At 36.9% G+C, this 15,168-nt stretch overlaps 8 protein-coding genes and 1 non-coding gene across 9 annotated transcripts; 2 read left to right on the top strand and 7 right to left on the bottom strand.

Annotated features, from left to right (window-relative positions):
• Positions 1–144: 144 nt before the first annotated feature.
• On the bottom strand, positions 145–1,212 carry PDB1 (pyruvate dehydrogenase (acetyl-transferring) subunit E1 beta; the record flags this gene model as incomplete). Its single annotated transcript, XM_003958344.1, has 1 exon — positions 145–1,212. One exon carries the CDS (start codon positions 1,210–1,212, stop codon positions 145–147), a length of 1,068 nt encoding a protein of 355 aa, XP_003958393.1.
• A 246-nt stretch (positions 1,213–1,458) lies between these two features.
• Positions 1,459–3,054, bottom strand: PCS60 (Pcs60p; the record flags this gene model as incomplete). Its single annotated transcript, XM_003958343.1, has 1 exon — positions 1,459–3,054. The coding sequence occupies one exon, from the start codon at positions 3,052–3,054 to the stop codon at positions 1,459–1,461; it is 1,596 nt and encodes a 531-aa protein (XP_003958392.1).
• Positions 3,055–3,256: 202 nt separating this feature from the next.
• On the bottom strand, positions 3,257–4,840 carry TDP1 (tyrosyl-DNA phosphodiesterase 1; the record flags this gene model as incomplete). Its single annotated transcript, XM_003958342.1, has 1 exon — positions 3,257–4,840. The coding sequence occupies one exon, from the start codon at positions 4,838–4,840 to the stop codon at positions 3,257–3,259; it is 1,584 nt and encodes a 527-aa protein (XP_003958391.1).
• Positions 4,841–5,078: 238 nt separating this feature from the next.
• On the top strand, positions 5,079–7,988 carry KAFR0G02210 (uncharacterized protein; the record flags this gene model as incomplete). Its single annotated transcript, XM_003958341.1, has 1 exon — positions 5,079–7,988. One exon carries the CDS (start codon positions 5,079–5,081, stop codon positions 7,986–7,988), a length of 2,910 nt encoding a protein of 969 aa, XP_003958390.1.
• A 116-nt stretch (positions 7,989–8,104) lies between these two features.
• Positions 8,105–9,610, bottom strand: MCX1 (Mcx1p; the record flags this gene model as incomplete). Its single annotated transcript, XM_003958340.1, has 1 exon — positions 8,105–9,610. One exon carries the CDS (start codon positions 9,608–9,610, stop codon positions 8,105–8,107), a length of 1,506 nt encoding a protein of 501 aa, XP_003958389.1.
• Positions 9,611–9,743: 133 nt separating this feature from the next.
• SLX1 (endonuclease) lies at positions 9,744–10,646 on the top strand (the record flags this gene model as incomplete). The annotated part of the gene is made up of 1 exon (XM_003958339.1): positions 9,744–10,646. The coding sequence occupies one exon, from the start codon at positions 9,744–9,746 to the stop codon at positions 10,644–10,646; it is 903 nt and encodes a 300-aa protein (XP_003958388.1).
• Positions 10,647–10,691: 45 nt separating this feature from the next.
• ROT2 (glucan 1,3-alpha-glucosidase ROT2) lies at positions 10,692–13,472 on the bottom strand (the record flags this gene model as incomplete). The annotated part of the gene is made up of 1 exon (XM_003958338.1): positions 10,692–13,472. The coding sequence occupies one exon, from the start codon at positions 13,470–13,472 to the stop codon at positions 10,692–10,694; it is 2,781 nt and encodes a 926-aa protein (XP_003958387.1).
• Positions 13,473–13,625: 153 nt separating this feature from the next.
• Positions 13,626–14,129, bottom strand: OM14 (Om14p; the record flags this gene model as incomplete). The annotated part of the gene is made up of 2 exons (XM_003958337.1): positions 13,626–14,055; positions 14,116–14,129. 2 exons carry the CDS (start codon positions 14,127–14,129, stop codon positions 13,626–13,628), a joined length of 444 nt encoding a protein of 147 aa, XP_003958386.1.
• A 565-nt stretch (positions 14,130–14,694) lies between these two features.
• Positions 14,695–14,795, bottom strand: KAFR0Gtrna6W. Its single transcript has 2 exons — positions 14,759–14,795; positions 14,695–14,731 (listed from the first exon to the last, which is right to left on the bottom strand). It is a non-coding gene; the product is annotated as a tRNA-Trp (tRNA).
• Between the last annotated feature and the right edge of the window lie 373 nt (positions 14,796–15,168).

Raw genomic sequence — 15,168 nt, 5'->3', positions numbered from 1 at the left:
AAACTTCTTCCATTTTTTTCAGTTCGTTTTTCATTCAAAGTTCCAAAGCTCGAAATTTCAATTCGTACATACAAGATGAACTACAGGAAAAAAAAATACTTACATATATATATATATATAGCTTCAAATTATATACAAGGCGGACTATTCGATTGATAATGATCCCTTGACTGCTCTTACAATAACATCTGGGTCTGGGAAAGCGAAGTCTTCTAATTCCTTGGCATAAGGTGTTGGCACATCTGCGCCTGTAACTCTCTGCACTGGGGCATCCAAGTAGTCGAACGCTTCAGATTCCATAATCTGTGCAATAATCTCTGCACCCACACCAAATTGAGGAAACGTCGATTCTACTGTGATTAAATGATTGGTCTTCTTTGTCGATTTGATTATGGCTTCCATATCGAGTGGTCTAATTGAACGTAAATTAATAACTTCTGCTGAAACTCCATACTGTTTGTCTAAAATTTCTGCAGCTTCTAATGAAAACTGAACATTTCTTGTGTATGTTACAATAGTGATATCTTTACCTTCTCTTTCAATCTTGGCCTTATATGGTAATGTGAAATCTGGAGATAATGCCTCTTCAGATACTTCAAATGATTCACCATATAACAACTCATTTTCTAAGAAAACGACAGGATTTGGATCTCTGATAGCAGCCTTCAACAAACCTCTAGCATCTTCTGCAGAGTATGGCACAAGAACCTTCAGACCAGGAATAGAGCCGTACCACGCAGAATAATCCTGTGAATGTTGTGCAGCAACCCCAACAGCAGAACCGTTTGGTCCTCTAAACACAATCTGACAAGTTTGTGTACCACCAGACATGTAATGAGTCTTTGCAGCGGAGTTTACTACATGATCAATGGCTTGCATAGAGAAATTAAATGACATGAATTCCACAATTGGCTTTAATCCTTTCAAAGCAGCACCAACAGCCAAACCTGTAAACCCGTACTCTGTGATTGGAGTGTCCACAATACGACGCTCACCAAATCTATCTAAGAGACCTCTAGAAACCTTGTATGCACCATTATATTGTGCGACTTCTTCACCGATTAAAAAGACATCATCATCACGATCTAATTCTTCAGCTATGGCGCTATTTAAAGCATCTCTAACAGTCATAGTTTTTGTCGAAGCCAGTCTCCTCGAGAGATTGAGTAATGGCCTCTTTGGAATAAAAAGTTTGGACATTGAAGCCAACATAACTGATGTTTAGTATATATATATTTGTATGGATTCTCTTTATATAAAACCTCGAAATCTTCTCCCTTATACAAATTTCCCGTCTTTTCTTGTTCAGCGAATGGAAATTTTATTTATTGCGTTATGACCCGGATGCTTACAGCCAGGGCCAAAATTGAAAGAGATAAATTAGTCACGTTGAGATCATATTATTTATGTTTATATACTGTATATACCGCTACGTATCATATTCATACTGCTATTAGATCATTTGGCGAAAGTTTCTGCAATTACTCTTCTTTGAATTTTACCCGTTGCTGTCTTTGGTAATTTGTCGACAAAATACGCTTTAATTGGGATCTTGAACTTGGAAACTCTTTCAGTCATGTATTCGACCAGTTCTTCGTATGTCATAGACTCTCCTTCCTTCAATACAATTGCAGCTTGAACAACCTGTCCGTACATTTCATCATCAACACCGAATGAAACAGCTTCATCTATTTTTGGGTTCGACAACATGACAGAGTCTAATTCAATTGGTGAGATTTTCTCACCTCCTCTATTGATTAATTCTTTTATTCTGCCAGTTAAGACCAAGAAACCTTCAGGATCAAAATAACCTTGATCACCCGTTCTGAAATAGTTTTCTCTGAGAGTAAAATTTTCTTTATTAGCTTTATCATTATTCTTATAACCCAGAGTGACATTTTCACCTCTAATAGACACTTCTCCTGTTGCTCCTTGTTCAAGAACATTGTCATTATCATCCAAGATGACAACTTCAACGCCTTGCGGTTGACCCACGGTACCTGGTTTTCTCTTACCTGGTGGCAAATTATTTGAGGTCATTTGATGAGATGCTTCAGTCATTGCATAAGCTTCAAGAACTGGCGCATTGAATTCCTTTTCCAAGGTATAGAAGGTTGTTGGTGCCAATGACGCTGAGCAGGATCTGATAAATCTAATGTGTGGCAGTGGATCAGGTTTTGGCATATTCAACATAATCATACTGATTGTTGGAACGCAACTAAACCAATTGCACTTCCATTCGGTGAATTGGTTCCAAAATTGTTTTGGATGGAATTTTGGTGGCACGACAACAGAACCTTGTTGACGGAATGTTGATAATAGAACACCAATTAAACCATGAACATGGAATAATGGCATAACGACGTACGAACGATCCATACTAGTCAGTTTGTAAGTATTCGAAATGTTCAATGTGCTTCTAACAATGTTGAGATGTAATAATGGTACGGTCTTTGGCAAAGAAGTTGTGCCACTTGTGTGTAAAATCAAGGCAACGTCTGATGAACGAGCAAAACCTGGGAAGTGGCTTTCGCTCTTATTAATAAACTTTGGATTACTATTAGAACTGTAGATGATTTGCTTGTAGTCATCTTTAGGAGAATAAATATCGTACTCCACAGTAAATCTAGCAGCATCGAAATATAATTCGACAATAAAGCAATCGAAAGTCTTCGCCGCTTTAACAACCTCGGCATCTGGAGTGGCTACGGTACCCTTAGCAACGCAGATGACCTTTGATTTTAAATCATTCAAATAGAAATTTAACTCCTTTTCCTTATAATTTGGATTCAATGGAGCACCTATCTTAGAATCCATCGTAGAACCTAAAAATGCTACAATGAATTCCAAATTGTTTACCATAGAAATTGCCACAGTAGATTGTCTATTAACTACGTCGAACAGTGGAGAGTTCTTATCCTTGAACATGTTCTGGAAGTGACCTACCATGTGAGATAACTCACGATAAGTGACCTGCACATTGTCGTCTGGAATAACAACGGCGATATTATCGGATACTTTGAAGGTATCGTTGAAAGAGGCTGTACTAGTCATGTTTTGATTTGTCTCTGGGCAAAATGTGGAAGTAAGAAACCTTCTAACCTAGGCAGAGACTCTCCCTCTCTCTTATATACGCCATATAAATCATTACACAATTTTCATTTTTTGGGTTTTGCTACCAACATCTCGGAAGTCTCTTAGTGCTTTTCGGCCCGAATAATATAGTGCAACTTTCACTCAAAATGCATCATCAAGTTTATCGCTCGTAGAGTCTTCCATTGATGTCTAGAAGTCCATAATCCTTTGACATACAGAATGCCTCGTCATCAGCTTCGTATTTCTGCAATTTCAATGTAAATGGAACTACGACATCGCTTTGCCCATCGGTACGTTTGTATATGAGATCAATAAAGCTTGTACATCTTATGAGTCGGTCTTTCCCGGTGAATAGCACGCCCACTTCGTAATTTCTTGGCTTGGTGGTTATTTTGCCCCAAGCACTCATGCTGAGATTCGCACTAGTGTACAGACACCAATCTAGTTCAGTAAATGTCTCGGTACTGGATTTCATATAAAATTTAGAATGTGACGGCGTGGCACGTCTCTGTATTGAGATTGACTCTGCATCTTGCTTATAGAAAATGTCAAATTTCTCTTTCAGCGTCTCATAATACATGGGAATTCGATCGTAATTGAAATGAAACCATCCACTAGGTAACCAACCCATGGGACAATTCTGTAACTCTTTCACAGTGGGATACAATATATAAGGTTTGATATTATTGTTCTTGTTGAATTGCAGGACTTGCTCCGTGGTTGGGATAGTTAGTCTGGACGAATTAGACATGCCAAACATGTTAGATAATGCTGGGATCATTAAGTGCGTAAAAATATTACTATTTTGTGATTTATTCAATGGGCCACCAATTGTAGAAGTTTGACATAAATAGTGACCTGATTTATCGTTATCGTGCTTGCTTAGCAGCTCAACCAATAGTTTTAATCCACTCGATGCATTTTCTTTAGAAGGACACGAATATACAAAATCAACATCTTTTAAGGACTCAAAATTTAATTGCAGTAGCTCGTAGTATATTGTCGTATTTAGGGTTTTGTCCTCATAAGATTTCAAATAACTCAAGAGATTCTCTTGAAATAACACTGATCCTGTTTTACCCTGGTATAAACTAGGACTGCACCAGCAGATCTGTTGCGGTAAATTCGTTTCATGATGAGTAAAATTATTAGACGGTATAAATATTTTCACTGATTTGTCTCTGTAAAAGTTCAATATCATCTTGGAATGATGACTCGTATAAGGGGGCATGTAAATATCTATTATTTTGCATTTGTCGAGTATGGGAAAGAGATGGAATGATTCGGGTGAAACAGGATTGATAGTGCCTTTCTGTGCAACCATTGTAATGGACTTGATCGAGGGATGGAATTGGTCCAGCAAGAAATCTAGGTTGAATTGGTAGCTGAATAACACTGTGCTTTCGAGATTTGAATTACCAAATATGTCTTTCAGCGAAATAAAGTCCGATGAGCTTCTTATATTTTCTGGCAGATTCAAATCATAATATTCTGACTTAATGAGCTTAAAACTGTATTTTTCCCCACCAAGTGTCTCATCTGGCAACATTTCCTCTTTATCATCACTATCTGAAGTAAGATCAATTACCTGTAGGTTACTATCAAGATTATTGCTTTCAATTGACGGATTGGGACTCGATTCATCAAATTTCTTCCTCTTCGCACATCCATTGTACTCCACTTGCCTCCATCTTCTAGCCACTGCATCTGCCACTTCACTATATATTCTCTTCCTATCAGGCATTATGGTTAAGCAACTATAGTTGATACTTTTCTACAAATGATATTGCCAGGCTTAATAAGTATCTGATGTAATATGCACTCTTCGCTTCTTAGAAAGGCTTCTATTAAAAAAAAGAAAAAGACGACTAATGACTTAAGACATCCTTAATAATCAAAAGACAAAGAAGTTGAAGCATAATTTGATAAATCAGTATTTGATACAAGTATCAATAGAACGCTTCAGATTTAGTTAATATACTATGTCGCATGACATTGAACCTGATCCGTATAGAAGGCTAAGAAGAGCTGATTCAAATGAACCGGCGCATGATGATTTGGTAGGACCCCTAGATTCAGATCAAAGAAATGAAACAAAGCCAAGAACGACTCCACTAATTTATGATAGCAACGATTTTAACGATATTAATAACACATTGCATGTAGATTCTGGCACTGGGAATTCTCATGTAGGTCGTGTGGCAGGGGAAAACCAGGGCGACAGACATTTGGAGGTTACTTATCCAACCAAAAGTGACAGTTCCTCTACAAGGGTAGGTACTACTCCGTATGTCTCAATAAACCACTCAACTACGTTAGATTTAAGCTCTCCTTCAGCTTCAACTCTCAGCTTGCGATCAGCAGTGAATGCGTATAAACCGGTGGAAATGACGCACGATTTTGATTCATACCATTTTGCAAGTACAGTAGGAGACCAAACTTCCAAGAAGACAGAAGATGCTGGCCATCAATCTGAAGATGCTGACACGGACACCGAGAAAGTTGAGCATCTCCCTTTGACGAGAGTTAGAAGTATTCATGGTACGACGTCGAAAGTGGTGGAAAATCAAAGCTCTAGGAAAAAATGGGACTGGAATATATTACCTGCTGTAAATTCTTCTTTGTTACTTAAGATGGCAGACTACAACATCACCAAAATTTCTATTGATGGAGAAATCAAATATATCAAATATGATCCAAGTTATAATTATGTTCTACCAATAATGGATTTGTTTCTGTCATTCAATCGTGAAAGTAAACCAATTGAGTGTTTGTTGAACGCCGAAGAAAGGCTGAAATCTTATGTTTGTTTTCAATCAGACTATTTAAAGTTGGATGGGGAGCATAATATCAAGTTAAACTCCAAAGTACAATCTACTGAGTCAGTAACATCCAATTCATTTTCTGATTTGTCTGAAGCGGAAAGGCTAATCCATCTATGGTATTTACAATCTACAAAGTTTCTTTTACAGAATAATTCTTTGTTTTTCAGTTCAGATGTTTCACAGACTTTGATACAAAGAAAAACAAATAGAAGAAAATCTTCCATTGACCAGCACTTACGTTTAAGGAAACTTCAAAGAAGAAGTGATTCTTCTAGTTCAACCATATTATGCACTCAAGCATCTTTTAATGGTGTCGACACTAGATCAGTAAATCCCATAAAACACGTTGACGATGAAACTTTCGGAGAAATTGAAGAAAAGGACCCTAAAATAGGGATGTTTGATCCCATTGGTGATATCGATATTCTTATCCTTCGACCACCTTTTGCAGCTCTGGCAAGTTGGCAGATAGCTTACGATGAACCTGCTTTAAATGTTGCAGACTATCAACTAAATGTCTTTCCCTGGATTAATAACAACTACATTACTAAGGATGGCGAAGATGCATCAGCTATGACCTTGAAAAACTTACAGAGATTAAAAAGTTCAGGTCATTTATACCAATATGGATCATCTGTAATGATCGTTTCTGACCAGGACAAACTTAAAAAGTTGACAAATGAAAATGCATACGAATACATAGCGGATTGTATGAACAAGCCTGTAAGTAATAAAGACTATTCAGTTATTGAAAGGAACATAAAATTGAAAGATAAAAAAGACTTTTCAAAAATAGCCAGAAGAGAGGAGTCACCCTTCGAAAAAACGACGGTCATTACTTCTTCACCATCTCCAACTCCACAATTATCATCATTAAAACTAAAGGATACCTCTTCAGCATCAATAACCCATTCTGTAGGCCCAAAAACGAAGAAAACTCCTTTCAAACAAGCGAAAAAATCGTCTGGGATTGTAAACTTCTTCAAGAGAAAGCATAGCCAGTTACAGAATCTCTCTAGCGGGACTACAACCAATCCACATCATCTAAACGTAAACTTAACTCATCAATCTAATAAAGTTACACCAGCATCTTCAGCATCACATTCTCCTGCGCTCGCTGCGCCGACAGCGAAGACAAAGGAAATGTCACCATTAACTACATTTTTAAATCCAAATGGTAATATAGCAGCAGACACCACACTTGGTACTAAGCATAAAGAGTCAAGAGAAGATTCCTCTAAATTGGAGGTCGACTCAACTCAGGAGGACGAATTTACCCAAGAGGACGAATTGAGTCAGGAAGGCGAATTGAGTCAGGAGGACGAATTACAAAGTGAATGGCTTGAAAACCATTATGGTGAGGTATTAAGTAATTACAAAAGAATTAATATTCCGACTCAATATTCTCTCCCATCTACTGCAAAGGCAACAAATGAAGAAAATAATGAGGATCCATTACTGCATACAAAGGAGTTTCTGCAACTTGACTTGCCCTTTCAAACAAATTCTATGCCATCGATTTTTTGCCCATGGCTGTGGGCTGGTTTAACACGTAGTAAATGGATTCAATTGTCACGAGAGATCTACAGATGTTTGCAACCGGAAGGTTATATATTAGCTGTGGTAACAGATCTGACAACTTCAAACTCCAATGGACTTAGTGACCAAGGCTTCCCAACAACGAAAGAAAGAGATACGGCATTTGATGTCGTAAGTGTTGGAGCTATTAATAAAGGCCTTCACATCCATCCCACGTCTTTTCTCACAAAAATATTTAAAGAAGTTGGTTTTACAAATATAAAAGCCACAGTTCTAAGCATGAGGTTAGGTGATCTAAACAATAAAATGGGGATATTGAATGAATTTCTCTGTATGATTAGTTGGGATTACAATTTCAGAAACCAAGTTCGAGGAAGAAATTGTGATGATATACCTAAGGAGATTGATCTTGATACCCTTTTCGAAAGATACGTGGATGACCATTGGGGGAAAGTCGATGACGATGCAGGATGCTTCCGGACTTTATTTATCGTAGCTCAAAAGCCCAAGGATAAGAGACAAAAGTAAAATGATATCCCATTCATAACAGCTGGCTTATAATTATATATAAGTTAAAATGTGTTTTTATGACCGAAATAACAGTTTATCATCTATATACATGAGTTACTTATCAATAAAATGCATTAATTCTTTCTTTCAATGACCGATGTTCGTAAAAATTCTTTCTCCAGTAATCCAGCTAATATGATGTCTTCCCTCGAGGCGTCCCGGATCAGATCACCTTGTTGAGAGCTTAAGTAGTATTTGGCGTCTACATGTGTTGCTAAAGAATACTTTGTCTGTTGTAAAGAGTTCACTGTTGACTCATCTATCAAAACATATGAGATACCAGAATCGGGACTTTCAAAATTAACGTTGAGTAAAAGCCTTTCCATGACACCTCTTAACCCTCTTGCGCCTGTACCTTCGTTTAATGCCAGCTGTGCAATTCTTTTGATGGCTTTTTTGGTTACGCATAACCTGACACCAAATTGTTTGAAGATGTACTCATATTGGTCCAGAAGAGCATTCTTAGGCTCTCTCAGAATATTATACAAATCGGTAGTTTGTAAAGGATCCAATGCCGTGATTATAGGGACTCTTCCTACCAGTTCAGGTATTAGCCCAAAACCGACTAAATCCGTTGGAGTAGTTAAACTTAGGGCAGAGACCTTTTCGCCATTTGGTAACTCTACGTCTTCAATAAAGTTACCAAATTTTGATCTTTTCTTCTCCTCTGAGTTCTTTGTTCCTTCTTCTTTTCCCTTTTTATTGCTATCCTTCAAAGCATTAATTCTATTTACAACATGCTTATCCAGTCCAACAAATGCTCCCATAATCATGAACAGAATATTAGATGTGTCAATGACAAAATTTTCCTCCTTTGTCGTCGTGACTTGGTTCTTATTCTCATTACCCTTCTGAGACTTTACGGGTCTTTTAACAGTTAATTCAACTTTATGGCCCTCAATTATCTTCAATAATGACTGTTGGACACCCTCGCCTGAAACGTCCTTCGTACCTATACTTGCAGCAGGCTTAGAAAGTTTATCAATTTCATCCAAAACAATGATTCCCCTTTCTGCCTTAGAAACATCAAAATTTGCATTAACCAACAGTCTTTCAATGCAAACTTCTACATCCTGACCGATATAACCAGCCTGGGTCAATTGCGTACAATCTGTGACAGCAATAGGAACATCCAGTATTCTTGCCAAAGTAGTCGCCAACAGCGTTTTACCAGAACCAGAGGGCCCAACCACGAGAACATTACTTTTACTTAATTCCAAGTCGGCATCTTCTAGATTATCCAGTTGTCGCTTAATACTCTTCAATCCAGCAGTAGCTTCAGAATTCGATGACTCAACACTCAAAGATTTGTTCAATTCCAGCAGTTTCTTTTGCTTCTTGATCTCATTCTTTCTCAACTTGTCATTAACTCGCAAGTAATGGTTATAGACAGCTACACTGAGTACTTTCTTGCTAGTCTCTTGTCCTATGATATACTCATCTAACTGCTTTTTGATCTTTCTCGGAGATGGGATGGCCTCAACTTTACTTGATCCAATTAGAGTTCTTATTGCAATGGTACTACTTAACTTACTTCTTCCTACGAAAACCGCAGTTCTTCGAGAAAGCATGCTAAACATCTTTAGTAGCTTATACGTTGTCACCTATTTTACCCAGAGTATTTGACGATATTGAACTTTAGACATTCAAAATTTTCAAAAAAGTTTACATCATAGCTCGAAGAGGATACCGTTCAGATAATATTTGAGTATAATGACTGATTTTAGCTCTTTTTACTGCTGCTATTTGTTGCAGTCAATTAATAAGAGACAGTCATTTTATATTGGGTCCACTCCAAATCCCGCTCGAAGATTAAGACAGCATAATGGTGATCTGACAAACGGTGGAGCTTATAGAACGAAGAAATTGGGGGCTAGGCCCTGGGAAATGGTTGCTATTGTGTATGGATTTCCAAATAACATTGCTGCACTCCAGTTTGAACATGCATGGCAACATGGGTATAAGACCCGGTTTATTTCGACTGATGATAGGGTGGTTAAGAATAAAAATGGTGGGAGATCACCGCATCACAAGCTAGCAAATGTCAAATTGCTGTTGAAACACTCATTTTTCAAATTTATGAATTTGAAGATACATTTCTATAGCAATGTTGTCAAGGAAATTTGGGACTGCAATAAATTTCATATTGAGTCAATAGATTGTGAGACTGATAAGTTGACATGTTCACAGCCAATACTTTCAAAAAACGACTTCAAAGACCTTAGTGTCGACGCTATGCTGGAATACGCTGATAAACATCAAAGTTTAATACAAGAGCATTATAATAGTTTCATACAACAGGATGAAGATTATTTGGAGCGATATGAAGAGATGCTCAAATTTGGCGAGATGTCATGCTTTATATGTCATGATAAATTTGATTACACATCAGACGATAAGTTACTGAAGCCATTCATAGCATTGTGCACAAATGAAATGTGCAAATCCATATGTCACTTATCATGTTTATATAATTTTTTTCTTGATCAAGAAACAGAGAAGGATGGCAGACTGCATCTAATACCTACGTCTGGAAAATGTCCGAACTGTTCTACCGTTTTGCCATGGACAATTGTTGTTAAATATTCCTCACTTTTGAATTCATTATATAGTTAAGTGTTCCTTAAACTTTTTGCCAATAAATACGCGTATACTACATATTTAATTGAATGATATTTCCCAGTTTTCGTCAATTGACACTAATGGGTCCTTGATAAATGCCATTGTTCCTTCTGCATTTTTGTGAACAGGTATTTGGTACTCTTCGCCATTTGAGTTGATATTTACAAAATCTTTCAATAAATCACCGTTCTGTTGAGTGAGACCAATAATAATCTTTTCGATTTTCAAATTGCCCAGTGTTTCTGAACGGAGTGAATGACCGTGAACAACATTGTTGGTTAGTACCTCTCCATTACTCAAAGTAAAGATGGTTTCAATGGACTCTCCGTTTTGATAATCGAACGATTCTCCATCATCGACATAGAGTTTGCCTTGTGCATTGTTCGCTAAACCTGGAGCGATAACTAAGGTATATGGATCATTGGTCATTGGTTTTGTTGATCTTCTAGATCTTTCTCGTTTTGTAATTATGTGTCCCCCTTCAATGAAAGCTGGAACCTTTTCAACAGGGGCCGGTACTTCGATCCTTTGAGCATGTTCTTCCACTTGGAAAGATTTCATTGATTTTAAATCATAAAATATTCCTGGTGGGAAATATATGGTGGTTGTAGTAGCACCTTCATCGGTTATTGGTTTGATGAGAAGGCCAAAGTCCCCAATATAAAATTGATCATCGATATCATAAAATTCCTCGTAATTATTATACTGGAAAACCATTGGTTTAGCGATGGGTGAACCACTCGAACTCGATTCGTAAAATGCTGTATAAAAAGTAGGAAGCAATGAATATCTTAATTGGATAGTTTCACGAACAATGTTTCTTGTGGAATTATCAAGAAGATATGGTTCTCTTCTCATTGAATCAATATGAGCGTGCGCTCTAAAGAATGGGTACCATATACCTGCTTGATACCAACGTATAATTAGTTCGTTACTTGGATTACCCACGAAACCAGCTACATCTGCACCAATGAATGGCATACCCGCAATATTGTTCGTTAATACCATTGGAATTGAAACTTTCAGGTAGTCCCATGAGGCTACATTATCACCTGTCCATGTTGCTGCAGTTCTTTGAGAGCCTGCAAAGAATGATCTAGTCAAAATGAAAGGTCTTTTCATAGAATGATATAGTTCTTTAATTGAAGCATAAGTAGCTTCATGAACTGTAAGTCCGTAGAGATTGTGAATGGATCGTTCTTCTCTTCCATCATGAATTAAATCTTTAGGAGCCGTTGTCTCTGGGCCATTAAATATTGAGGGTTCATTCATATCATTCCAAAAATGCAAATTAAACAAATTGTTTGAAACGAAACTCGATGTAAAATTCTTAAATAATTCAAACCAAACTGATTGGCCAAATTGTGATAACGTATCTATCCAGATTGAATCACCTGGCCAACAATGACCTACAAATGTCTGGTTAAGATAATTTTTTACTTCAACGCTCTTTGTTTTTAGCAAGTCGCTAACAAAATAGTTATCTTTCAAATGAGGATCAATGAGGACCACCAAATTTCTACCTAATTGGTTTAGTTTCTTCAAAAGACGTAAGGGATTGCCGAATGAGTCTAGTTTCCAAGTGAAGAATTTTTTGTCATCTGTGTATTCCAAATCCAGCCATATAAAATCGAATGGGATTCCCATTGAATCAAGGCCATTTTCAACATTCAAAACATCAAGTTCATCATTATAGTTCCAACGACATTGATGGTAACCAATTGATGAAATTAAAGGTAAAGCAGGTTTCCCTGTCAACTCTACGTATTGAGATATAATATCAGTAGGTTTTGAGCCGAAAAGTAGCACTACATCGATGATACCATTCTCAGAGTACCAATGTGTTAATGTATCTTTGTCTTCGTACTTGATATCGATCCAAGTGTCCGCGGCATTGTTCCAGAACAAACCTATGGATTCATTCCTAGTATTTGTTGAAATCATTAGTGGGATGGAACCGTAAGTTGGCATCGTACTATTGATATTATATTCAAAGACATCGACATTGAATAAACGATATGGATCAGAATTTCTTGTATCCTTTAATCTTAATGAATCGGCATGCTCAGGTATTCCGTAAACTGAATTAAAATTATACAGTTTGAAATCCAAACCGACCGATTCAGGGCCCAATGGCATGGAATCATCTCTTGAATATTGGAAATTATCGTGAAACATATTGAAAATGGATTCTTCCACATTAACGTTCTCTTCATTCAATTCTGGGGTACGATAATGTTCGATATTTAATAACGATTTTTCATTTACTGAGATGACTTTTTCGCTGTTATGATATATATCCAAGTGGAAAGAATCCATTGATAACTCAATTTTCAAGTCGTTATTGGAGTTTTCAATGGTGATAATATTCTGTACAGTCTTAAACCATGAGAAAGCGTTCGACTTGATCTTTTTGACGGTCAGTGTATCAGACTGTGGCAACTTTTCAAAGGACCATTTCCACGTTTCATTGTATCTGTTGGTGTCTATAATGAAAGAGGATTCATCGATTTCTCTGATTTCATCGATTGTGAAACGTAAGGAATCCAAATTTTGGAAATACGTCAATGTAAAGGGCAATCGAGCAATTGGGTTCCCCTTGACGGTCTTTATTATTGTGGCAGATAGTACAGTATCATTCCAATGTAAAGTACCTTCATCGATGGCATAGTATGATTTTGAAGAATCAATTTGTGATGCGTAATGTCTATTTCTTTGACAAAAGCCAGATTGATCGCATTTTTTCAACAGATAATCACTGAATGCATTACAGAGATGACAAACTGATAGTAATAACCATATGAGTTTCCAAATGAGCATTCTGGAAGATCTCTTGCCTACCTGATTTCTTGATTAGACATCATAAATAGAGATAAAATTTTTCATACTAGGCTATCCGTTCACATATAAAAAACCCAAGTACATATAAATTATAGAACACATATAGACGTACATATATATAACCATAAGAAGCTAATCTTTCTTAGTGCTATCGTAATATTTCTTGGAAACCAAGGTGTCGAAGGTCAACAATGTACCTAAACCGGCCAAAGAGCTCCAGATGAATTTATTTGATCTATCTTGAAGGAATGATTTTTCGTACTTGATATAGTAGATGAATAACGACGATAGAGAGGCTGACCAAAATAGGAAATTCAAGAAGACGATAGGATTAGCTAAAGTTTTGGTGAAGTTGCATGTCTTGGTAGATAGATACTCCTTAGTTGATAGGACATATGTTTTGCATTTATGCAAACCTGCTGAAAGGAAGTCGTGAGTTCTAGCGCAATAACCCTTAGAAGTACCGTCGCTGGGGGGAGGGGCCGGAGGAGACACGTTTGGAGTAGTTGATTGTGTTCCTAAAGGTTGGTCAATCTTGGTGGTTTGCTTTATTGGATCGTCGCTGAGTAGAATGTTAGTAAAACAATGATGAGCAAGAGACGAAAGAAGGGATTAAACATACAAAGGGTAAGCCATAGTACAATTACTTTATTGATTGTTTTCACAGTTCCTTTGCAATCAGTTCACACTGGAGATAGAGAATTCCTTATAATGTTCCCTTGGTTCTATCATTAAATGAACAAATCAAACAAATAAATAAGGGTTTGTTGATCGATTAATTATTCGGTTTCGCTTATATTAAATGAAATTTGATACGTTTAAACCATTTAATATTGAGGGAAAAAATGTATATACTTATAGTAGACAAGTAGTGATAGTGAAAGTAGTATATGCATTCCCAAGCAATGACTAGAAGACAGTTGTATCATCTGTACTGTTTGTGTAAATCAGCGAGTGCAATAGTGAAAGAATCGTCTATTGCTGCAAATAACTCGCTTTGTATACATTACAGGACTTCGCCGTTAATGAATACTATCTTTTCAAGGTTTCAGTGGTATTACGATCCTCAATGGGACAAAGCTGAGAAACTCTCCGTGCTAAGTAAGTAGATTGGACCTCATATATGTATATTTCAAATTCTATTAGTCCATTTACTCATATATACTGATTTCAGTGGCAAAAAAAATACGTAAAAAAATTTTGAAACGGACAGGAATTGAACCTGCAACCCTTCGATTGCAATTTTCCGGAAGTTCCAGATTTTAACTGGAGTCGAAAGCTCTACCATTGAGCCACCGCTTCAATAATTTGATGTTTTCATAAGGACGATATAACCCTAAGCAATACATAAAATTAGTTCCGAACATAATGCAACAGCGTTGCAGACTTGTCCAGAGATCCTTTCGTGACCGATAGAAGTCTTTTCCTCTCTTGGGGTGTTGCTAATCGATGACATTGCAGTAATAAATAAGATCTAAGAATTAGTTATAGTATACGAAACAAAAATAAAGTGTGAAATTTGAATTAAACCATACAGTAAAAACCAATATTCGTCTAATTTTTTTTTTTTCATTTTAAAGTCATTATTTAAACTCCATATAGGTGCTCTGTTATATCATCCGCTTGCTGTCTCCATGCTTCGTATACAGGATTTTCGGCGACAGGCGACAGCATG

The sequence above is a fragment of the Kazachstania africana genome, chromosome 7 (assembly GCF_000304475.1).
Source record: "Kazachstania africana CBS 2517 chromosome 7, complete genome".
Classification (NCBI taxonomy): Eukaryota; Fungi; Ascomycota; class Saccharomycetes; order Saccharomycetales; family Saccharomycetaceae; genus Kazachstania; species Kazachstania africana.
This window is presented reverse-complemented; position numbering and strand designations above follow the sequence as displayed.